The sequence below is a fragment of the Balaenoptera musculus genome, chromosome 8 (assembly GCF_009873245.2).
Source record: "Balaenoptera musculus isolate JJ_BM4_2016_0621 chromosome 8, mBalMus1.pri.v3, whole genome shotgun sequence".
Lineage (NCBI taxonomy): Eukaryota > Metazoa > Chordata > Mammalia > Artiodactyla > Balaenopteridae > Balaenoptera > Balaenoptera musculus.
In genome coordinates, this window is record NC_045792.1 from 62099636 (window position 1) to 62125588 (window position 25953).

At 38.6% G+C, this 25953-nt stretch overlaps 1 protein-coding gene across 6 annotated transcripts in view; it reads right to left on the reverse strand.

Moving 5' to 3' along the window:
• Positions 1-4895: 4895 nt before the first annotated feature.
• The window catches only part of STK33 (serine/threonine kinase 33), a 184174-nt gene continuing 163116 nt past the window's right edge, over positions 4896-25953 (reverse strand). For 4 of the 6 annotated variants that reach the window (XM_036860126.1, XM_036860123.1, XM_036860122.1 and 1 more), the window contains 2 exons: positions 23078-23272; positions 4896-5691 (listed from right to left, as the gene is read on the reverse strand). In XM_036860126.1, the coding sequence (XP_036716021.1) occupies positions 5482-5691; positions 23078-23272 (405 nt within the window). In that variant the 3' untranslated portion in view covers positions 4896-5481. Of the gene's footprint in view, positions 5692-22422; positions 23273-25953 lie in introns of those variants that run through there. The other 2 variants (XM_036860125.1, XM_036860124.1) reach the window with 2 other exon arrangements.

Below are 25953 nucleotides of genomic sequence, written 5' to 3' on the forward strand. Positions count from 1 at the left end.
CATGAACCACTTGGCCTTTTGGAACTCTGAGATTGAACTTTACAGCAGTCTCAGGCCTGAACTACAAATGCCTGGAGACACACTTGAGCCTGCTGCCTACGTTCAAATCTTGGTTCTGCTACTTCTTAGCTGTGTGACCTTGGAAAAATTTCTCAACCTCTCTGTGCCTTAATTTATTCCTCTTTAGAGATAAAAGAACCAACTTCAGGCTGTTATAAGGATTAAAAGAATACATGTAAAGGGCTCAGGATGGTGTCTGGCATGGGGCAAGTGCTCTGTAGATGTTGCTGCTATTATTACATTATGACCCTGAAGAGGGGCTTTAGTTAAGAGACAGTGATTGCTTCCACTAATACAGCTCAAAGTCCAGCTAACAAGGCGACGCTGATCTCTAGTAAACTCAGTGTGAACCAGTGCCTGGACCAGGAAATACTGGCTGCCACCTCCACACAAGAGCTTCCCCCTCAGGGGCCAGGGAGGGTGTCAGCTGCTCATCTTCCACCTGCCTTGCCCCTGGTCAGACTGGAAATGCTGACTCCTGGGACGGTACAGTTGCCCCGGGGATGGAGACAGCTTTCTGTGCTGATGAGAAGAGTCTCTCCTAAACAACAGGGTGATGTCAGGATCTTGTCTACAGACCCCGCCGTGGGTGAGAGGGTCAAAGCTGTCTCAGTCCCCCGAGGGCAGGGAGATTTATGTAACCTCTGTATCAATGCCAAGGATATGTCTGGTCTGGAGATGCTGCAGAGTCCACTTAGGAGAAGTTCATACTGGGGGGAGGGGTCCGCACTGCATCTGTGGGTCTGTCCTCTGTGCCAGGCCAGGAACCACTGCATGTTTTGCGGAGAAGGTCCTCTGAGGTCTTCACCCTGAGTTCACTGGGTCCCTCAAAGATGTCTGGGGTGGCACCAGGCAACCAAGAGGGGAAGGCTCTAAGAGAGCCAGTGGTGACACTGCCATGGGCCTATTAATCTTCCCAGTGTTCCACTGTCCCTTGTGTGTTGCTGCTTGAAGTGAGGCCACTGGGGCAGTGGTGGGAATCCCCATGGCTCCGGCTGAGGGCTGCTCCGGATAATTTAGGGAACAGAGAGAGAACAGAGAGAGCTGATTATACCAGCAACTGAGGAAGGCAGCCACAAAAAAGCAAGACGGACACTGCATATGGTCTTCCTTTGAAGAACAAAAGCAAAGAAAATTGGCTCACCAATGAGAATGAAGTGAGAACCATGTACTGAGCAGAAATCACAAGCCTAAGCCTGCTCACTCAGGAAAGTACAGGATCCTGAAGAATAAAACTGAACTATGTGAGACCTCTGAATAGTGAAAATTTTTACTTTAAAATGCTTTGTAAAGTGATGTTAGCACTTGTAGAGAAGAAACAAATGCACAGCCCAGGGAGACGTCTTGTCTTCAGGCTGCCTGTGCTTGCCCTGGAAGCCTCTGCCGAGCCCCGAGTCCACAGCCAGGAGACGGCGAGGGTGGCTCCCGTCCCAGCCTGTAGGTCCTCTTGGCTGTTACAAGTCAAGTGTGGTTTTCTTTTAGGCTCCCAGAGGCCATGGTTGGAATTTAAGACCTAAATTTCAGCCTTCTGCGTCCACACAATCTCAGATCCAGCTGGGCAATGCTAGATTTATCTCACTGGGTCTAGGTTCCAACCTCAGGAATATCTCCCTTGCCACCCCCTCGCTCAAGCCCCAGTGACCACCCAAGGGCATCAGTCTGTTTCAGGAAGAACCCATTTACGCTCTGTGCTCTTCACCTTACTGTCATTTGGTAGGAGTTTGGCAACCACAGACAAAGCTGCCCCAGGTCAAAACAATGCAGAACTGACAAGGGTCTGGATCACCTTGGGTGTCAGGAGGAGACAGATGGTACTCACTCAAATGGGGTAGTTGAGAATCTAACAAAGAGGCTACTTGTAAAGGTACGAGAGAGTTTAGGGAAACCCATGAAGGAAGACACAGTCCCCAGGGCAATAGCCCTGGTCTTAGCCCGAAGGGGCGGGGAACACAGCTGTGAGGGAGCGCTGCTGGCAGGAGCTGAGGTCTATAGAAAGAGAATGCAGTGACTTCCCAGTGGCCCAGCACTAGGGGACTCAAGGCCTAGACCTCTCCCCTCCCTGAGTGCCTGTTGGTGTCCCCCACTGACAGAATCCCAGCGAACCCAGAGGCCAAGGGAGCCTGTTGATTCATTCCTGAAAGATCACTTCTCTGAGTGGAGAGGGCAGAGCAGGGCAGAGTGGTTCTGGAGGGGCAGATGGAAAATCTCCAGCCCAGGGTCATTTCCCAGAGGCCACAGCTTCTTGGTCTCCAGCCAAGTGCAGCCATTATGGAACACAACTTCCCTGGCCAATTTCAAAGCTCTGCTTACTGCTGGGAATGCATGTTTGAACAAAGCCTTTATTCTCTATTCCAACAGCAGGGCTGGAATTTAAAAAGCTTCATTTTCAAGACTGGCTGCTTTCAATCTTTCTAACCTGGAACTTACATTTTGGAGTCAAATAGAATTATTTAAACAAAGCATTTCAGTGATAAGCACAAAGTGTTTTGAATTTTTTCTCCTTTCCCCTCCCTACGCCGCATTAACATTCCTACTCAAAATGTCAGGACTATTCTGTGGCCACCTCTTACAACCGGCCTCTCTCAGCTTCCATTTCCCCAGGTCTTTGTTTCTTCAGCCTGTGTCCTCACCCAGGTGTGCTGTTGTCCAGGCCACGAGAGGCCAGTCCTAATGCAGACTGGCCGAGGACAGGGACCTCTCTAACTACCCCAGGAGCACTTTCGTCCTCTGACTCCTGCTTCCGGGTTTGGCAGAACCAGGTGTTGTTATCCAACCAGTCTTCCTTATTAATTATACTTTGTTATCTTTTTGCTCCCCTGACCCCAACCCATTTTCCTGTCTTCTGCGATTTAAGTCCGTCTCTGACATCCTCTTGTTCTCCTCAGCTGAACTTCTCCCCAGCCCCCGGCTGGCATTTATCTTTTATCATATTCCTACTGCCTTGACCTGTCTGTTATTCAAGTCAGAGTGTTGACTGGCATTTGCATTCCTTGGAAATAACACCTGCTCTGCACTGTCCTGGGCAGACCGTGTCCCTGTGTGTCATAACGAAGCCCAGCCCTCCATGCCGTGGTGCACAGGAGGTGTCAGAGTGATTATCAGTGCCTTGGAGTGGGCCTATCAGTCACTGAAAACACATCTGAAACAGAAGAGTAACTATTTTCACAGTCATGAAAGTAAATGGAGAAAGCAAGGCCACAGATCCCCAGATAGTAAAGAGGTACACAGTTGGAAAACAAAGCTCAGATATGGCCTGGCCCAAGTGTGTTCCATACAAATAAATAACAAATAGAAATAATACGAAAATTCTCTTTAGAAAGAGTGAGCTAAGTCCCGGTCAAAATGGTTCTATGTAAATCAAGTGAAGTGAGCTAAGTCCCGGTCAAAATGATTCTATGTAAATCAAGTGAAGGTCTGGACAGAGGACAGCTAATAGAATGCATTTTCTGGTAGATGGACAGTTGGCCTGGCCTGGTGCTGGGGTGGGAAAAGGTACAGATGTACTAAAAGGTTATAAAATGACTTCACCTTTCACTTAGTGCTTAGTTCTGGACCTCTGCTCAAGTTTACTGAGCAGAATCACTAATTTAAGACTGAAGAGAATGGTACAGATGAACCGGTTTGCAAGGCAGAAATAGACACAGATGTAGAGAACAAACCTATGGACACCAAGGGGGGAAAGTGGGGGCGGGATGAACTGGGAGATTGGGATTGACATATACACACTAATATAAGAGATAACTTATGTAAAAGAGATAACTAATGAGAACCTGCTGTATAGCACAGGGAACTCCACTTCATTATACAGAAGAAATTAACACAACATTGTAAAACAACTATACCCCAATTAAAAAAAAAAAAGACTGAAATATGGATAGAAATTTGGATACTATTCAATTTAACAAGAGTTCTCCAATACATGATACAGAAGAAGGTATCACCATGAAAGTAAGAGCATTTTTGAACACAGGGACTATCCCATTTTCAGGCCCAGGGGAAGGACAGAATCCAAGCCACTGTCTCGGTTGGCTTTTCTGCTGGGAGACCAGTCACCTCACCTCTGCCTCTGGAAGCACTTCTGGGAAAGGTAAATCTCCACTCAGCTGAGACTGGCTTCTCTGCAGGTGAAAAGAATACGCTCCTCAAAGATGGCTCACTAATCCCGGAGAGATGGTTTATGGGCTCCTGGCAGGACTGGAAGTAATAGGAAGGAGAAAGACCTTGAAGAAGCTTCAACTCCAGTTTTAAAGTAAAGCTGGCAGATTCCCCCGGGGAAGCACATTGAAGGCACTGAGAAAATACTGGCCAAACTACTCAGCCAGGGGCAACATACATCAGTGTTACCTCTGACCCATTTGGAGGCTCGACGGTGTCTTCCAAATTTATCACTAGAAGCACGTCTACTACCTTCAGCCATTGAGGGGATTTATATGCAACTAGTACCTGCTCAGCTGGCCAGGTGTGGGGCATTTTGGAGGCCTAAGTGACAATCCCATGAGGAGCTGGAATGAAACTAGGTTACTACTTTATAAAGCAAAAGCAGATGCAAATTGCTTCCTCAGAGTTTGTCTGTGAGGCCAAGGGAAGCATCTCTTCACCCAGTGTGACCTAGAATGACAAAACTATTTGTCCAGCTGCAAAGGAGAGACCTATAATACTAAGAGGAATGATGTACCTTCCCCTGTGTCCAGCCTCATGACCATCCCCAAAGATGTGTGCCTACCTTTGCAGCAGCAAGCCAAGCTCAAAATTTGCTTTTTAGGGCTTACAGGACCTGATTATAGTCACCTCTTGTTCACGTAAAAATTAACGTGCATGGGTAACATCTGGTTTTTTATTGATTCAATCGATACATTGGGAATTTAGCAGCATGTTAATGGCAAACAGTTACAAAATCTATTCTTCTACATTTAAAATAAACTGTCTTAAACAATCTACAGCAACCTAAAATCACAAGAACACACGTGAATGGCTGAAGCACTTCTGCTGTTACGCTTATAAACAAGTTTATTAGTAATTTCCTAACAAATCTTCTAGTGCAAAGTGCACATAATCATTTGGAACCTCCATTACCATATCTGGCTCTCAGTTTCCCCTATAAATAATTGTGCCTAAATGTAAGAATTTGAAGTACAACTGGGCAAGTGTGCCCACAGCCTTGCTTTGAGGGCATCCACTCCTCTGAACAACTCTCGAAAACACCTTGAGTTGATTTCAGCTGCACAAGCCGTCAAGCCTGTTGCTGGCTGTCCTTTAACCCCACTTTGGAGTTGACTGCTTCAATTTTAAAACAGGTGCAAACACTTGGCAGGGCTCAGAGCAGCTGAAACGCTAAAAGCTCGGCATACTATTGTCCTTTTCCCCTCCTAAACCCTCATTGCACTAGAAAGAGCAGCTCTGTTTCTGTACTGTTCAGCGTTGTTAGAGTTTCTTTTTGGTTCTAGGCAGGGCAATGGATTTAGCAGTGCCTTTGCTTGCTGTTCCTTGGCTTGAAGTCGCGGGGGGTTTCTCTGTTTCTCCCTTGAGTTCAACTGAAGGGAGCCTGCTAGATATGTGACTTGAGTAACTCATGTCCAAGTCGTCCATGTTTTCCTTCTTACTGGGCACAGAAGTCTTCTCATAAGCAGTGGACTAGAAATTAAAAAAAAAAAGGCTTGGATTAATTTTGCAGACACAAAGCAATCCACATCAATTCAAAGAAGCAAGGGGCTACAAAGTTGTCTAGGATGTGCAAGTTGGAGCTCTCTTCCGATGTGAGATATAAACTAATCACACTGTGAAACTGTTATTGAATGCCAAAGAAAGCTCCTTTAGCACCTTCAAGAAAACTGAATTGTTTAGTGTCTGGGGTAGAGCAAACTACAGGCACAACTTCAAATCCACTGCCCTGAAAACTGAAAGTAAATACCTGGTACCATTCACACAGGCAAGTCCATCTGGACATAGTTGTAATCATTCATCTTTACGGATTTCTAGATGAGCTTTGACATTTGTATGGATTCCCTGACAAGCACATCATGATTATTCTTTCTAACCTGGGTATAAAGTTACTGCATGTGGCCCACTCCTCACATGCTCACCATTCTCTACATTGATTCCAGGGACTCGCTTCTAACCCCAGTCACACCACTTGGGCAGGTCTGAAGACCTTTTGTAGTCTTGATGCCTCACTGTTAAATGAGGAAAATGGTATTTGCACATTTACTACATGGGCTTATTATGAGAATGAACTAAGGTGGTGGCCACGAAAGTACTCTGTGAGCTTTAAAGCACGAAACAAGTAGAAGGAATTTTAACAGGCAATTGTGTTTTCTCAGGTCACTGCACCCCACAGTAGAGGAAATGGTCTCTAATCCTGCTGTTGTGAGGGAAGCAGAGTCCATTTTGACCTTAGACCCATTTTAAAAATGCTCACTTCCCATTAAATGAAGCTGGGCATAGAGTTCTAAAACAGCAGAGAACGTCTCAGGAGACCTGCACAAGCAGGATGGGGGATGAGACATGGAGCTATAGATGCAGCGAGTTCTCATTTACACAGAATGAGCTGGGAAAGGGCTCGTAAGTTTAATACTCTGGTTAACTGAAAGCATACACATGAGTTAATAATCAGGTTAACAATTTTCAAAGAATGTGAAAAGATTACATGTAACACAAAACAAATAAACCTGGTGTGTGTGTGTATTGTTGTTTTTTGATCACTCTTGTGATACAAGTGACCATGTTTTATACACAGTAGCAGTACATATTTGTCCAATGAATAAATGAACTCCCAGGGCTGCAGCAAAATCTCAGATCATTTATGGATTTTTGGTACCTATATTTCTAGAAAAGAGATGTTTGCTTACTGCAGACAGTCCTTAAATATGTGCCTCTTCAGACTATCATTTTTGTATGACTTTATAACAGTATATGCTAATTCTTGAGCTGGTAATTTTGCACATTGAAAAATTAATTTGTGTAAATTTGGAAATGTAAAAAGGTCCTTTTCTGTATAGATTCATTTTCTCAGGAAAATTTCTGGGTTGATTCTCTGTGTATTCTTTCAAGAAACAGAAAACAAAATGCGTTAGCCTTCAGTAATACAGGTTGTGTCTTCTCCTTGAAAACTCCTTACGTTTAGCAACAGGGTGAGAGTACAACACCCCTGATGTTCCAGTGTCTGGCTGAAGACAAGCTGCTTTGTTTAGTACAGAACTGGTCCCTAGCTTGGACATTTCAATTCATAAAAATTTAAGTCACTTGACAAACAAATCCTTTTACAAGGTGAATCTAAGTTTAACCTTCTCTCTTTTGACATTTCCACCTCTTGAGTTATCATCTGAGTAGTTGAGGAAATGCTTTTCGTCATGTCCACTACAACAAATAATCTATAGAATGGGAATAGAGACTCAGTCATTTTCTTTTTAACGTGTTCATATTCATATCTGGTTTAACATTTCCATTCTTCTTCACTGTTCCATTTGCTAATTAATGTACTTGAGTCGTTAAAGTAGACTCAGAAGTTGACGTCATTGGGAAGAAATACTCAGAAAGTCTCTATGGGTAGGATTAGTGATATAGATATTGTCTTCTATTTTTTCAAAAACACTAAAGGCTCTGATTTCTTCCTGGATAAGATATCTTAAGATAATTCGCAGAATCTTCTGGCAAAGTGGAAGGAAAAAGGAAACTAAACTAAACTGTATGGTTGCTTCAGTGTAGGAACATGATATTTCTCAGTCTCATTCTAGAGCAAGATGAGAAAATGATATTACTCAGCCACATTTATCTATTTTATTTACTTATATATAATTTTTAAGTGAATCAGTTTTTAAATAGGTAGTACATCCCCATGATTTAATATTCACAGTGTTCAAAATCTCCTCCTTGCCCCCTAGTTAACTCAGCTCTGCCTCCCATCCAAGACAATGAATACTACCAGTTTACAGTGCACATTTCCGAAGAGATTTTATGTAACTTCAAGCAAATATTAGGTGGAACCAAATGGAAGTGGTCATCATTTTTGCAGGTCAAAACAGCCTAATAATGGCAATTTTATATGGTTCAATCTAATCCATACACTGACGCACTTTCCTCTCACTTTTTTACACAAATGGTAGCCCACTGTAAACACTCTTTTACACCTTGATTTTTTTAAACTAACAATTATCTTGAACATCATTCCATGTCAATACATAAAAGAGTTCTCATTCTTCTTTCAGCTATGCAGTGTTCCCTTGTTTGAATGTACCATAATTTATGCAGCCAGTTCCTTGATAATGGACATTCAGGTTGTTTCCAATCTTAACTAGTAAAAAGAATGCTGCTGTGAATAACCTTGTACTTGTGTCATCGTGTACATGTGTAAATATATCTACAGGATATATATTTTAGAAGTAGAACTTCTAAGTTAAAAGTTGTATGGATTTGTGATTTTGAAAGACATCACCGTATTGCCTTCTACTGCAGTTGTACCAACTTATACTCTTACCAGCAACATTATGAGTACCTATTTTCTTATTTCTTTTTCAGTTTGGTATTTAATACATATTAAAACTAATATAGTCAAACATTTTTTTGGTTATCATGAATCTATTTTTTTTAATTGAAGTATAGTTAATTTACAATGTGTTACTTTTATGTGTACAGCAAAGTGATTCAGTTATATATTCTTTTTCAGATTCTTTTCCATTATAGGTTATTACAAGATATGAGTATGGTTCCTTGTGCTATATAGTAGGTCCTTGTTGTTTACCTATTTTATACATAGTAGCATGTATATGTTAATCCGAAACTCCTAATTTGTCTCTCCCCCTGCTCCGAGTATCCCCTTTGGTAACCCTAAGTTTGTTTTCTATGTCTGTGAGTCTATTTCTGCTTTGTAAATAAGTTCACTTGTATCATTTTTTTAGATTCCACATATAAGTGATATTACATATTTACCTTTCTCTGTCTGACTTACTTCACTTAATATGATAATCTCTAGGTCCATCCATGTTGCTGCAAATGGCATTATTTCATTCTTTTTTTATGGCTGAGTAATATTCCATCGTGTGTGTGTGTGTGTGTGTGTGTGTGTGTACCACATCTTCTTTATCCATTCATCTGTTGATGGACATTTAGGTTGCTTCCACGTCTTGGCTATTTTAAATAGTGCTGCTATGAACATAGGGGTGCATGCATCTCTTCGAATTATGGTTTTCTCTGGATATATGCCCAGCAGTGGGATTGCTGGATCATATGATAGCTCTATTTTTAGTTTTTTAAGGAATCTCCATACTGTTCTCCATAATGGCTGCACCAATTTACATTCCTACAAACAGTGTGGGAGGGCTCCTTTTTATCCACACCCTCTCCAGCATTTATTATTTGTACACTTTTTAATGATGGCCATTATGACTGGTATGAGGTGATATCTCATTGTGGTTTTGATTTGCATTTCTCTAATAATTATTAGTGATACTGAGTATCTTTTCCTGTGTCTTTGGCCATCTATATGTCTTCTTTGGAGAAATGTCTATTTAGGTCTTCTGCCCATTTTTTTTTTTTTTAGTAAATTTATTTATTTATTTACGTATTTTTGGCTGTGTTGGGTCTTCGTTTCTGTGTGAGGGCTTTCTCTAGTTGTGGTGAGTGGGGGCCACTCTTCATTGCGGTGCGTGGGCCTCTCACTGTCGCAGCCTCTCTTATTGCAGAGCACAAGCTCCAGATGCGCAGGCTCAGTAGTTGTGGCTCACGGGCCCAGTTGTTCCGCGCCATGTGGGATCTTCCCAGACCAGGGCTCGAACCCGTGTCCCCTGCATTGGCAGGCAGATTCTCAACCACTGCACCACCAGGGAAGCCCCTGCCCATTTTTTGATTGGGTTCTTTGGGGTTTTTTTTGTATTAAGCTGTATGAGCTGTTTGTATATTTTGGAAATTAATCCCTTGTTGGTAGTATTGTTTGCAAATATTTTTAGTCAACCATATTTTAATTGAGCTTCAAAATCAGCCTAAAACTGGCTGCATGGAAACAAATCACAATGTTCTTTCCTTAACTCCCTGGTAACATCAATGCAAGTCTATTTACCTATATGCAAATATTTATTGCAAATGCTTAAAAGCTTCTGTGTATATGTGTGTACCTTGTAAAATATTATGTGTGTATGTACTTTACCATTTCTCTTTGCTAATTTGCAGTTTCGTTAAGTTTAGGATGCCATTATTTAGGAATCAGAATCCTAAGAGCTTTCCTAAAGACTGAGTCTCCCTTCTTAAATATCCCCTCACTAAAACTGTTCTCTGATGCTAATAAAACATGGATGCAGGCTGGCCCACACGGTGCCCTTCAAGCCAAGTTACAGCTTTCTTCACCAAGAGCAAGCCTCTCATCTCCTTGGAATATAAACAGCCAAGGCAAATTCCAACTTCTAGGCTTTTCTCTAGGATTTTTAAAAGGATTTCCTCTGTAGGTTATAGGTTACCTAAATTTTAAGTTTCTATTTTTCTTCTCTCATAGTTGACGGGATTCTTCAGGGATCTATGCTGTAACTGATGCAATTTTACAGTTTTGTAAGTAATAGAACAGAGAAATGGAAAGTGAAATTGCCAAGGCTATAGAAGTTACTAAGATCTTCCAGGTCATGAAAGGCGTATAGAAGGTGATGAGCTCCCATAAGATTGTACAAAGGGGGAGAAAGATGAGAGAGGAATTTCAATATTCAGTTCTAGGGGGAAAGAGTCTATCTAAATGATCATTATGAGACTGTTGGTCATAATTATCGGTCCAAAAGAGGATCTAAAAAACACTGTAGACTGTTTTCCAAGAGAGGATCTAAAAATCATTGTAAACTGTTCTCTAAAGATACTGGTGTAATATACCATTTCACAGTGACCAAGAGAACCTGGCTATCATCAGAAAGCATCTTAGAAATCAAAGAAAAAAATTCTTCTATCCTTATTTATCATGAAGAATTCATATCTGAAATACTGCAACCAGTCTGAATAGATATAAAGGGACCAGAGAAGGTTTACAGACAGGCTACTGATGTGCTAATGGGTGGAGGTTCTTTATGAGAGAGTTCTTCAACCTAAAAATATAAAGAATAAGACGATATATATACATATATATTTATATGTATATATACACACACATACACACATATATATATATATATATATAAAATCACAATTTTAAAATGCAGAAGGGGTAAGATTTCAGCACTGTGAAGCTAGACAGCATCTCTGAGTGCTGCAGTCAGGATGGTTACACCAGGGGCTCCCCCAAGCACCATTTCAGTTGTTCCTCATCTTTGACAGACTCTTACCATTTGGGACTGCTGAAGAATAGTCATTCCTACTAGAGGCACAATGATAGAAAAGATGACCTTACAAGGTTCCCTCTGCTTCCATCTTTTTGTAGTTCAGCACCCTGGGCCTGATTTCTCCAGATGATATTATTAATCTTGAAAAGGGGGCTCCATGTGTGCAAGGGGAGATATAGAACCAGAAAAAATGGGCTAAATACACATATTTCATTATTCACTGGCATAACTTTAACTTGATGAACTCATCTGGTGATAACGGATGCAAAACCTGTAAGCTCTAGGCATATCCCTGCAAGTTAATACCAGTGCACAATTACTAGAAACTGTTACCATTTCTCTGAATTTTGAGTAAAATACATGCTATTTAAGTCAAGTGGTTTATCACCATAGCAACCATTTCTAGAGTCACACATTCAAATTATAGGCCTGCACAAGGTCCAAGTGACAGAATATTCGGATGTAAGTTTTCAGCTATAGTTTTACTTGCAATGGTCACCCACTTTCTCTCACATTCCTGTGGTTTTCAGAAGGAAGAGGAAGGGGGAAAAAAAAGCAAAGGGAAGAAGAGAAATTGACTTCCAAACATAGATTTCTTATATAAGCCTACCCACATAAAGAGCAGGGCCTTCTATGGCGTTAATGAAAATAAAATCTAACTTGTAAATTAGAGAAAGATATAAATATCTCTCTTTTCTTTTTAATTAAAGTATAATTTACATACAGTAGAATGTGCAAATCTCAAAAATATAGTTTGATGAGTTTTGATAATGAATAGAGCTATATAACCAACACCCCAATCAAGAAATAAAACAATTCACCAAGAAGTTCCCTCATGCCACATCCCAGTCAACTCCCTCCCATCCTGGGGCTATAAGTGTTCTGACATTTTTCAACATAAATTACTTTTGTTTTTTCTAAAACTTCATATAAACAAAATAACATACAGTATGTACTCTTTTGTGCCTTGTTTCTTTTGCTTAACATGCTTTTTTTAATTGAAATTTTTATTGAGATAATTATAGATTCTCATAGTATTATACCATTTTTGAGATTCATCTGTGTATTAGTAGTTCATTCCTTTTTATTGTCAAGCAGTATTCCATTGTATGAATATGTCACTATTTGTTTATCCATTCTTCTATTAACGAATATTTGGGCTGTTCCAGCTTGGGGCTCTTTTTTTATATAAAGCTGCTATAAACATATTCTACTAATCCTTTTTTGAACTTACATTTGGAATTGCTGGGTAAATGGTAAGTAAATGCTTAACTTTATAAGTAACTGCCCAACTGTATTCCAAAAGGACTGCACCATTTTGTATTCCCACCAGCAATGTAGGAAAATTCCAGTTGCTCCAATATTTGCTAAAATTTCGAGTTGTCAGTCCTTTTAAATTTTGGGCATTCTAGAAAGAGTGTAATGATATGTCATTGTAACTTTTCCTGATATCATTTGCATTTTCCTGATAACTAATGATGTTGCCCTTTTTTTTCATATGCTTATTGACTACTTACATATCTTTCTATCTGAAGTGTCTGTTCAAGTCTTAACGGCCATTTAAAAAAATGAGTTGTCTTTTTATTATTGAGTTGTAGGAATTGTCTTTATATTCTGGATACAAGTCCTTTGTCAGATATGTTTATTGCAAATGTTTTTTCCCTGTCTGTGGCTTGCCTATTTCTTTTCTTAATATGCTTTAGATGAGCTAATATGTTTACTTTTGCTGAAGTCTATTTTATCCATTTTTAAAGGGCTTTCTGTGTTTTAAGAAATCTTTGACTACTCTCTGACTGGAAGATATTATCCTATGTTTTCTCATAAGAGCTTTATAGTTTAGCTTTTAAACTAATTTCTGTATACAGTGTAAGCTAGGGGGGTCAAAGTTATTATTTTCCCATATAGATGTACTATTATTCTAGCACCATTTATTGAAAAAACTATCCTTTCTCCATTGAATGGCTTTGAAATATCTGTAAAAAATCAATTGACCTCATAAGTGTAGGTCTCTTTCTAGACTCTCGATTTTGTTTCATTGATCTATTTATCTACTCTTAAACCAATATCACACTGTATTGATTACTGAAGCTACACAGTAAATGTTGAAATCAGATCATATAAGTTCTCCAACTTTGTTCTTTTCATGTTATTTCGGCTGTTCTAAGTCTTACATATTCCCAAATAAATTTTAGAATCAACTTGTCAATTTCTATCAGAAAAGCAGGGCTTCCCTGGTGGCGCAGTGGTTGAGAATCTGCCTGCCAATGCAGGGGACACGGGTTCGAGCCCTGGTCTGGGAAGATCCCACATGCCGCGGAGCAACTAAGCCAGTGAGCCACAACTACTGAGCCTGCGCGTCTGGAGCCTGTGCTCCGCAACAAGAGAGGCCGTGACAGTGAGAGGCCCGTGCACCGCGATCAAGAGTGGCCCCCGCTTGCCACAACTAGAGAAAGCCCTTGCACAGAAACGGAGACCCAACACAGCCAAAAATAAATAAATAAATAAATAAATAAATAAATTTATAAAAAAAAAAAAAAAGAAAAGCAAAAGCCCTAGATTTCACTTGGGGTTGCTTTAAAGTTATAAATCAGTTTGGGGAGACATCTTAATAGTATCAAATCTTCCAATCCATGAACATGGTATATCTCTCCATATATGTCAGCCTTCTTCAATTTTACTCAGCAACATGGTGTGGGGGTTGATATATATATTTCACATATATTTTGTTAGATCTATCACTAATATTTTATGTTTTACAATAATATTTTAAATGGTTTAAAAAGCTTTGTTTTCCAATTGTTCATTGCTAGTATATAAAAATACAATTAATTTTTTTGTATACAAATCTTGCATCTTACACTTTAAGTTCAATTTCTGAAGATTCCTGGGGATTTTCTATGTACACAACCATGGCATTTGCAGGTAGCCACAGTTTTATTCTTCCTTTCCAATCTATATAATTTTATTTCTTTTACTTGCCTTGTTGCATTGGCTAAGACCTGTAGTACAATGTTAAAAAGAAGTAGAAAGGACATCCTTGTCTATCTCCTATCTTCAGTGGAAAAGTGTTCAATATTTCACCATTAAGAATTATATTAGCTTTAGAGGGGTTTTCTTTTCTTTTCTTTTCTTTTGGTAAAAATCCCTTAGTACGTAAAAGAAAGTTCCCATCTGTCCCTAATCTGCTGAGGGTTTTTCTCATGCTTGAGTGTTGTATTTTATCAAATGCTTTTTTCACAATTATTGAGATAACTATATGGCTTTTCTCCTTTACTTATTAATATGGTGAATTACATTGATGGATTTTTGGATGTTAATCCAAACTTACATTCCTGGAATATACTATACACTTGATCATAATGTTATGCCTTCCTTATAAATGAATTGGGAAATAGTCTCAAGAGTTTGTGTCATAAGCTTTCTCCTCTTTCCTTCTTAAATATTTGGAAGAACTACCCAGTGAAATCATTTGGGACTGGAGTTTTCTACACCAGCAAGTTCTTAATTACAAATTCAGTTTTTTAAAAATAAGAATAGAACTATTTAAATTTTCTATTTTTGTGTATTTTAAAGGAATTTGACCATTTCATATAAATTTTCCAATGTATTAGCATTAAATCATTCATAATATGTTCTTTTTAAAATTATTTCCTTCCTACTATTTTTGTTAGGAGGGTGCTTAATTTGATGTTCTTTTTCTAGCTTATTGAGATGAAAGCTTAGTTCTTATTATTATTGCTACTGTTTTAAACAGTCAACATTATTTTATATTTATTCACATATTCACTCTTGCCAATGCCCTTCATATTTTCCTACAGTTACTTTCATCTGGGATCATTTTCTTTCACCTTGAAACTTTTCTTTTAGTATTTCTTATAGTAAGATAGGCTGGTAAAAATTCTCTCATCTTTTACATACTTGAAAACCTTTTTATTTTTATCTTTGAAGGAAATTATCACCAGATACAGAATTCCAAGTTGGCAGGTTTTTTGTTTTGTATTGTTTTCCATTTAGCAGTTTAACAATATAATTCCTTTGTCTTCTGGCTTCCATTATTTCTGTTGGGATGTCAAAAGTTGCTCCTTTGATGGCAACGTGCCCCCACCCTCTACCCCAGATGCTTTCACAATTCTCTCTCTCTGATCTAAAGAACTAAAGGATGGAATTCAAAGCAACCACAGACACCAAAGAATAGTGAGGGAATTCCTTAAAGGAGATAGCCAGAAAGGGGGACTCCTAAATTCTGCTCAGCTAAAGATAAATGAACCAACCTAAGATTTGAACTGTTGGCTAAGAGGCAATTTTCAGTTTTTATCCAATCAACTAATTGCCTGCTAAAACAGAAAGGTCAACACTTTTTGGAGGAACATAGTCAAATCAAGAGCCGGTACAACACAACATTCCCAATGTCTAGGATACAATCCAAAATTCCTCAAATTCCTCAACAGAAATAACAATCAATAGAGACAGACCCTGAGATGACCCAGATATTGGAATTAGCAAACAAGGATTTTAAAGCAGTTATGATCACTATTATCAATGATGTAAAGTGAAAATTTATTTGATGAATAAAGCAGCTCTCCATAAAGAAAAATAATAAAAAGAACCAAATGAAAATTTTAGAATAAAATATAATATCTGAAATTAAATATTCACCAGATAGGTTTAACAGGAACATGGAGACAACAGAGCAAAGAGTAAAACTGAAGATAGATCAATAGAATGTATCCAATTTAAAGAACAGATAGAAAAAAATCAATACAGCCTCAGGGACTTATTGAACAATATCAAATGGTCTAACATATGAGTAATTAAGAGTCTCAGGAAAAAATAGGAAAAAGTAATCACAAGATTTCCCAAACTTAGCAAAACACAGAAATACAGATTCAAGAAGTTCAGCAAATCCCAAGCAAGATAAATGTGAAATACATTCCTAGCAATATGATTGTCAAACTGCTGAAAACCAAAGATAAAGAGAGAATCTCGAAAACATTCAGAGAAAAGTGACACATTACATATACGAAAAGAACACTTCAAATTATCAGTGACTTCTTATCAGAGAATCTGGATTCCAGAAGGCAGAAGAATAACATCTTTAAAGTGTGGACCAAAATTACCTGTCAAACCAGAACTGTGTAAACAGAGAAAACGTCCTTCAAAAATTAAGACAGGGCTTCCCTGGTGGCACAGTGGTTGAGAATCTGCCTGCCAATGCAGGGGACACAGGTTCGAGCCCTAGTCTGGGAAGATTCCACATGCCGCGGAGCAACTAGACCCGTGAGCCACAACTACTGAGCCTACGCGTCTGGAGCCTGTGCTCTGCAACAAGAGAGGCTGCGACAGTGAGAGGCCCACGCACCGCAGTGAAGAGTGGTCCCCACTCGCCGCAACTAGAGAAAGCCCTCGCACAGAAACGAAGACCCAACATGGCCAAAAATAATAAATAAATAAATAAATAAAAATTTTAAAAAAATTAAGACAAAATAAAGACATTTTTAGATAAAAGAAAACTGAGAGAATTCATCACTAGCAGACATGCAATACAAGAAATGCAAAGGAAGTTCATCAGGCTGAAGGGAAATGATACAAAATGGAAGCTTAGATTTTCAGAAAGGAAAGAAGAGCATCAGAAATGGTAAATATCTGGGTAAATATAAAAGACAATTTTCCTTTTAATTTCTTGGAAATACAACTATTTAGGGCAAAAATTAAAACATTGTTTTGTAGGGTTTATAATTACATAGATGTAATACATGTGACAATTATAGCATAAAGGCAGGATAAGAGATGAGTGGAACCAAATTAATACATTTGAAACTGAAGCAATATTTTTTATAACCCAACCCAATGGGTTGGTTCTCCACAGGGGAAAATATACATAGCATATACTAGAAGCTATAATCTCTAAGGGGAGCTGAGCAGAAGCCAGGCTTGGGAGAGTAGGGAAATGATTGGAAAGGATTCACTAATATATCCCTTCAACCATGGACGTCTGGCTAAACCCATGGTGAAACCTAAGCCTTACACAGGAGATTCTACTGGGAATAGAAGTACAGACAAAAGCCTTATTGTTTATGGAAGCCTATGAATCCAAACTAGCAACTGGAACTGCCAATAGCATTAGATCAAACAACAACAGGTCAAAATTCATGTTAGCACAATGAATAACTAGTACCTGTATTAGTCAGCTATTGCTGCAGCTATGCTACTGTGTTTGGGAGGTCCCCAGGTTCCATTATTCACTAGGAGGACTCACAGAACTCAGCATATAGTTGTACTCATTGCTATGATTTATTATAGTGAAAGGATGCAGAGCACAATTAGCAAAGTGAAAAGACACTTGAGGAGAAGTCCAGTGGAAACCATGTTTAAGCTTCTAAGAGTCCTCTCCCAGGAGTCACATAGGATGCACTTAATTACCCCAGCAACAAGTTGTGACAACACATGTGAAATGCTGTCAACCAGGGAAGCTTGAAGAGACTCAGCACCCAGGGTTTTTATTGGGAGCTGGTCATGTAGGCAACCTCTGCCTAGCACCTAGCAAAATCCCAGACTCCCAGAAGGAAAGCAGGTGTTCAGCATAAACCATATTGTTTGCACAGTTTAGGCACAATTAATCATTCTTATCAGTTAATGGTAGCAACTGTCCCAAAATCTAAGTTCCCAAAAGCCAGCCAAGGGCCAACCTGGCAAGCAGGCCTTTTCAAGGATAGCAGTTTAGGCCTACTATGTTAACTCTTTTCTGTACAACTACCTAACAAAGAACTATAAGAGTCTCAGTATGTTATAACAATAAACATTAATTTTTGCTTGGTGGTGCTAGGCTAGACTTCAGGCTTTGTATTGGGTTCAAGTCTGTCCACAGATCTTCATAATTCCAGGAACTGTGGCTTCTGCAGTCATGTTCTTCTCATGGCAGGTGGCAGAAATACAAGAGAGCAAGCTAAATCATGCAAACATTTTTAAGGTCTCTGCTTACATCACACCTCTTAACATTTCATTTGCTAAAGTCAGTCATATAGCTAAGATCAACATTAGTGAGGTGAGAAAATATACATCTACTCTAATAGGGAGAAAAACCACATGGCAAAGGGTATGAATGTACAGATCCCTTACAGAGATTTTAAATAATTGGGAAAAATAATCCAATCTACCACAGTGCCCTAGGGATCTCACCAAACTCAGAGGGCAAATGAGGTTGGAAGCATCGTCTTCCCACTTTTGAAAATGATATTTCTTTGTTTGTTCATTAGTTTATTCCCACACCTATGCCCAAAGGAGCCTTAAAACAGACAGGAAAGAACATGCAATTTTAGCAATATTCTATGCAAGTTCTTTAGCAATATAATAATAAAATTAATAATAGCTAACATTAATGAGTGCTTACTATATGTCAAGAGTGTTACATGCATGATTTCATTTAGTCCTTGGTTGATGTCATTATTTTTCCCATTTTAGATATGAGGAAACAGAGGCCTAGAGACTTGCCCAAGGTCCTAAGGCTTATAAGTGGTGAAGCCAGGATTAGAATCCAGGCAGCCTAGATCTGGAGCTTGTGCTTTTAACCAGTAGGATATTTTAAATGGAATGCTTGGGCATATATGCTAGATTACAATGCTTCAATATTGGAGTATAAAAGTGTGCCATAAACATGGAAGCACCACCAAATTTTCACATGATTCACATGGGCTCAGGGAACTAAGATTTAATATGTTAAGAAAAGAAAATTTTTATCTTACTCAACTAAAATACTAAGAAAACTTGACTTTTTCCTCACAGCAACAGGTCAATATACCACATAGTTCAACCGTTTAATTTCAATCTTATTTAAATTCAAATATTCCTTGACTTTGAAGAACTGCTAATGAATACATTTCATTGATCAAAATAACTTTTCAAAGTTTCTAAGCCAGCTTGCCTTTCTACTTTCTAGACTAGATAAAGTATCTGCTACACGTACCATCTCCTATGATTCTGTAAAGGCCATGTTTTTTCAGTCAAGAAAAATGATCACAAAAATCTTCCATTTTCACTAAACAAGTATATTCAAGACTGTGTTCAATAAACAATTTAACAACTAAGAAGTTTTTCCTTTATGAAGCAAGAATTCTGTAATGCAAATATGCTTCTATCACATCCAGAGTTGCTAGTCCCTCCCTCTATGGTTATGGGGGGGGTGCATTTTAATTACAGACATTCATTTCTCTTCAATTGTTTTCTGAGCTTAATGAACAATGAAAGTACTGTACTACTTATCAGAAATCACTAAGAATCGAACGTTGAAAGGCATGTTCCTGCAATAAGCAATGGTCTGCTAAGTGTCTCATTTGAAGATGAGTAAATGCTGCTGTAGGAATTAAGTCTTGGGTCTGTCTGACAGAATAGATTAAGAACCCATTGTAGGGAATTTAGAGGGTTACCAATAACACAAAACGTTATCTAGATGTACTCAGCCTGTAAAATACAAGATATATAAGAGAGAACACTTCTATCCTCAAAAAACACAATTACCTAAAACAGACTAAAGGTTGAGAATGAAAAGAAAAAAAAAGGATATTAACAAATGTCAACTAGTCAAAAATAAGTTTGAAAAAGTGAAGTGTGATACCTTAGTCCAAACATGAACAATGAGGAGATACACACTGTATTTTTCCATAATGCCCAGGGCATTTGGAACTAAGGAACAGTTACTCAGAGAAAGAGGAAGGTGCTTGGTTCAACTGTTTTTGTTTTTAATAATTCCTCACTTTCTCTGCTGGTTTTCAAGTGCTTTGCCACTTATCTAAAAATTATGATGACACTGGCTGTGAGAAATACAAAATCAGGAGCTCTAAATGGATTTATGAGATTCTTCAGAAGAGAGAACAATGATACAATGGAAAGCAGGGACTGCTGGCAGATTTCCATTTAAAGTAAAGCCAAATGTCAAATATTTTAATGGAAAAAGAATCATATACATCTCTTTAATTTCATAAGTGTAAATTATTTATCATATCAAATTATCCATATAATCTAATTTTAACAAATAAATTTTTCCCGTGGGAAATATTTCAATATTCATAGAGTGATTTTTTTCTCTTTTTTAAATATTTATTTATTTATTTATTTATTTTTGGCTGTGTTGGGTCTTTGTTGCTGTGCTTGGGCTTTCTCTAGTTGCGGCGAGCGGGGGCTACTCTTCATTGTGGTGAGTCGGCTTCTCATTGCGGTGGCTTCTCTTGTTGTGGAGCACGGGCTCTAGGTGCATGGGCTCAGTAGTTGTGGCTTGCAGGCTCTAGAGTGCAGGCCCAGTAGTTGTGGCACACGGGCTTAGCTGCTCCGCGGCATGTGGGATCTTCCCGGACCAGGGCTCGAACCCATGTCCCCTGCATTGGCAGGTGGATTCTTAACCACTGAGCCACCAGGGAAACCCTTCATAGAATGATTTTTAATAAAATTAAAATTTCACTCTTAAGAATATTAGTTACTATATGAATCCTGTGTGGACTCAAGACTAAATGGCCTACGCTCTTTTCAGTTATCACGTTAGGCCTTATACTCCACTATTTACTGTTAAGGAAGATTTGAAAAAAATAAAAGAAGTAATTTCTTAACATAAACTCAACTTCAATATAATTAACAAAGTAACATATTTATTCATAAAAATCAGTGAAAAATTTAATATGGATGAGAAGTCTTTCTTTTAAGGGGTAACACTTTTCAGAAAAATTCCCAAATAAGGTAAGGTATTCCTCCCAAGATACCACAGCCAAAACCTAAGCATAGGAAAGTCCCTTAGAGGACATCCAGGGCAAACTCCTACCCATCTTGGAGAAATTCCTGCTACAGCATTTATAACAAGTAGCTTTCCAGAGTCTGCATGAATGCTTCCAATGATTGAAAGGTAGGGTTTACTATCCATGGCCCAGCCTGTGCTACTGCAGGTGAGCTCTGATTGTGGAAAGGTTCTTCTTGTTGATGAGTAGAAAACTATATTCTTAAATTTTCAATCCACTGAGTATAGTTCTAGCATCCACAAGAGCCTCAAATTCCAATTCTTCTGTTCCCTAATTGGAAGTAGCTGAGAACAGCATGGCAAGTCCCATCACTCTGTGACTTGCAGGGGTAAGAGGAGGAGGATAGTGGAGACAAGTGACAGAGCAATGAAAAAGGAGATGGAAGACAACCAAACATTTGGTTCACAAGGATATTTTATGTCAGATTCAGTGCCAAACAGAATCCAAGACTACAAAAGATAATGTGCGTATGCATGTGTATGTATGGATTTGTGTTTGTATATATGTGAGTATACAGTAGATGCATGTATGTAATACGTGTAATGTATGTGTATGCATGTGTGAGTATATATACATGTGTATGTATATGTGTGTGAGTATGTGTACGTATGTGTGCGTGTGCACATGTATATGTGTGTATAAAATGCCAAGTCAGCTAACAGGAAAATTTTCAAACTATAAATGAGGAAATGCAAACACTGGGTTTTTAGGATATTTTTAACAAGAATATAAAATACACACATCTGCTAAGCACTGGAGGAGTTGTTAACAGACTAGAGAGGATGAAAGGGAGTCAATAAACTTATGTTTATATTATGGTAAAAATATGGTTACTTCAAAATATCTGAATAATTAAATGTCCAGCTTATTATCTAGACATTTGCTATCAAGTAGACAAAGAAGTTCCCAATGAGTAAATAAAACTCAGCCAGATCACTCTACTGGGTCCCTTTCCGCAAATTTCTGACAGGATTCTTAGCATGGCAGGGTGTGGGCCAGGCACGCTGCACCTTCTTGGCTGTGGGTCAGGATTTACCCTCTCTGTTCCTTTCTCCACTTGCCTGTCTCTAGGCCTTGGAGAACTGAAAGGCAGCACCTCCTCACAAGAAGTCTGGGCTCTCCGGAGGTAAATACAGCCCCCACTGGCAGCATGTTCAATCATTAAAGAAGAGCTAAAATATGCTGATTAGATCTCAAGACAAGAAAGAGAACAAACATACAGAAAATTTTTCCTCAAACACAGAAACGAAAGAAAAAAAGGGTTTGGGTAAATTGTCACGATATCAGTTTAGCAGAACACAATCTAGAATTAATCAAAATGTTACTAAATTTTATTCACCAAAAATAATAAAACTATATTCAGATCTAATAAGGTAAAATAATAAAACTATACAAACAGTTTTAGCTACCATAAAATTGGAAACGACTAACTGGATAATTTAGTAAGTCTTTTTCTAGGTAATACATAAACCCATTCCAAATTGTGTAGCCTGGTAAAATACAAAAATTATTCATCGTGACTCATTAGCCAAAACTGGCACACCACCTGTCTTTGTAAATAAAGTTTCATTGGAACATGGCCATGCTCATTCATTTGTTGTCTATGCCTATTTTCATGCTATCACATCAGAGTTGAGAAGCTGTGACAGAGACTATTATGGCCCACAAAGCCTAAAATATGTACTATCTGTTCCTTTACAGGAAAAGTTTGCAGACACCTGCCCTATATAATCATGGATCCTAAAATAAGCATGTAGGCCACATTGCTAAATCATGATAGTTTCAAGGGAGGAAAGAACTTTACTGTCTTTATCATGCAGGTCTCCTTTGTTACAAACCATTAAAAACCAACAACAAAAAAGAGTTGCAAAAAAATGTTCCAAGTGTTGTGAAGGTATTTTACAGTTTGGAGAAATGGAACAATTGGTTCTTCCTACTTGTTTTGTTGGTTCTTCCTACCTGTTTTCCTTCCTCTTCATCTGAAGAGTTACTGACATGGATACTTCTGCTGGGTTGGTAACCTTTCAACTTTTCTTGACCGGACCAGTTGTTCTTTTGGTCTGTTGTACTTTCCTCATCACTTCCTGGGTTATTTTTCCATTCTTTCATCATTTCTAACACATTGGTTGGTCTCGCCGAAGAAAGTATATTGCCCTAATATTAACAATGAATTTTTGGTGTTATAAACAGTTTAGAAAACTGAAGGCTCTTACATATTTTAGTAATATAGTCTCACAAATTCAGTAAGTCACATGGAAAAATTATAATGCTGAATAAATAGCAAAACTTTGGATGCCCTTTTGAGCATACTCTTTGTACTGGCATGTCTCAGACCTCTTCACTAATACTTTTACAATATGCTAAAATTTAGGGATGGGAGAATATTCTGGTTTAAAAGAATAATGCAGCATGCTTGTGTGAAAGAACCACTAGATAGGGCAAGTTCCTGGAATCCAAATACCCCCTTACAGTGCTGTTCCTAGAAAATTAATAGGGAAGTTGAAAGAATGAAAGAAGTTGCCCAAAGTCTACTGGGTCCAACACTAAGGGTAAGCCTATATAACATCAAAATGGCTAGGTAAAAAACCTAAATTCAGTTGATTAGTCCGGTGTCGTGTCCAAGAATATAGATGTTTGACTTGAAAGCTCTTCGTTGACTGGAAGATTTCGATATAATGTGGTCATTTGATTGTAATGGATTCCGTGCACTGTTTTAACCCCAGATGTGGCTATACCATACTAAAATTGACCATTTTATATTAACTATATTTGTCTCAAATCTAATATTCCATTTAATGCCAAGAAATGTATGAATGCATTCTTAAATGCCTCCTGCTAGACTAGGTATGCCTTAAATAGTTTTGCTCCTAACTCAGACTAGTAGAGAAAGTTTGGACAAGAAGTTTGGGTCACATTTAGATTAAAACAGGACGTTTAGGTGTGGGAACAACTATGGAGTGATCTAAGTTAATTTGATATGTGGGTGGATTGAAGCATTAAGCAACAGTGATACAGAATAGTATGAGGCCAGGCATCTTAAGGGCAGCCATCTGAGTACACTGTTGAGGATTTGTAGAGTTTAATATATTCGTGGTTAAAGACACAGACAAATATTAAGCATGGAATAGTAATAATTAAGTGAGGATCATTATGCTATTCATTCCCTGTGGTTCTTCTACATCGTCCTGTTTTAAGAAGGTCTATATTCTTACTACTTTCATAGCATCCTACTTTTGGTCGCACTTCTGCAGCCTCTACCCATTTACTCCCAGAATGCCCTTACTATGCCTTCTGCCAACCCGTAGCCTACATTTCCGTCAAGGCTCAAGTTGACAGTCATCTCCGTCAAGTATCCCAGAACTTCCAAAGATGTTGTCAACTTAAATGAAGCACAGATGAAGTCTCAGAGAGCAAAAAGGAGTTGAAATTGTTTAAAACGGCAGATAGTCTCAGAGCTCTCATCTGAATGAGTTCTGATCTTCAGGGCTCTGTCAACAGCCCTGCTTGACCCCAGTGATTCATCTAGCCTCTATTACAACTTCCTGGCTTCATCATGACCTTGAACACTAACCCACAGCGTCCAGGCTCCTGGAATACTAGTACACACAACTTTGCCTCAACTTAATTCTTTCATTAGAAAACAGAGACAATCTGACATCTATGTCTGTAATCCCAGTCCTCAATTGCTCTTCCCTGATAAACTCTCTACAAGTTAACTCTTTGGATCTAGAGTCATTTCTTCTAGGCACATAGTAGAATTTTGCTTCTCCACCTCTTTTGGAACATGATGATATGACTTGTTTTGACCAGTAAAATGTGATTTGAAATAGTGTGTATCACTTCTGGGCAGAAACTTGAAGAGCGAGCATGTAATTTACATGTTCTTAATTTCTGCCTTAGTAACTACAGAAGCACAGAGATGGAGCCTCCCTCAGCCTGGGTCCCTGAGTGAAGACAAAGTAAAACAGAGCTTGCTCCCCTCCTCCCAGCCAATGTGCAATGGAAGGCATAAAGAGCACTGAGATTTGGGGGTCACTTGTTACCACAGCATCATCTAGCCTGTCCTGATATAGACAGATTAAATATTTACACTCTGTAAGTCACCTCCAAAAAGCCTTATAAAGAGTGAGCCCACTATATAATCAGCATACCCAACAAAATTGTAATTACTACACAGATCATATGCAATCAGTGCCATGTGATAGCCAATTTATTTAGGCAGTCTTTGCTTTGCACAGTCCTGATATGCATGAACTTTAGTCATCATGACTTAAATAATATCAGTCCCTCAGCAACACAGTTCAAATTTCAGTCACCATGGTACATTAACTATAATTGCATAAAGTTCAAACTTCACTGCTAGCTCTTCAATCCATGATCACCAGGTAAATTACAGATTTGCATCATGATCAGTGACCAATCACGTCATTTCTTTCACAGTCTGTTGGTGATTGGACACTGTGCATCTGCTATTCAGTTCACACACAGACAGCAATGTGTGCAGTTGTGTTGCCTCCTTGTCTCGCAGGGAATTTGCCAACAAAAATGAAACTGCAACAAAGAAATTAAAAGTGATAATACTGGGAGTAAAATCTGAATCAAATGTAAATGGAGTAATAGAAGAAACAGCTGACTATGGGAATGCTGCCACTGCCACTGTGAGAATCTAGATGCGCAACCAAAGGAACTTAGTGAAGGCAAACTTATCAATATAAATGAGGAAGGATGAAGATGCTTCAGAGAAAATGACACTCACAAAAAACTTGACATTTAAAGAATTTTCAGAGATATTCAAGACATTGAAAAGACAAAGGATACAATGTTGGAAATTGATC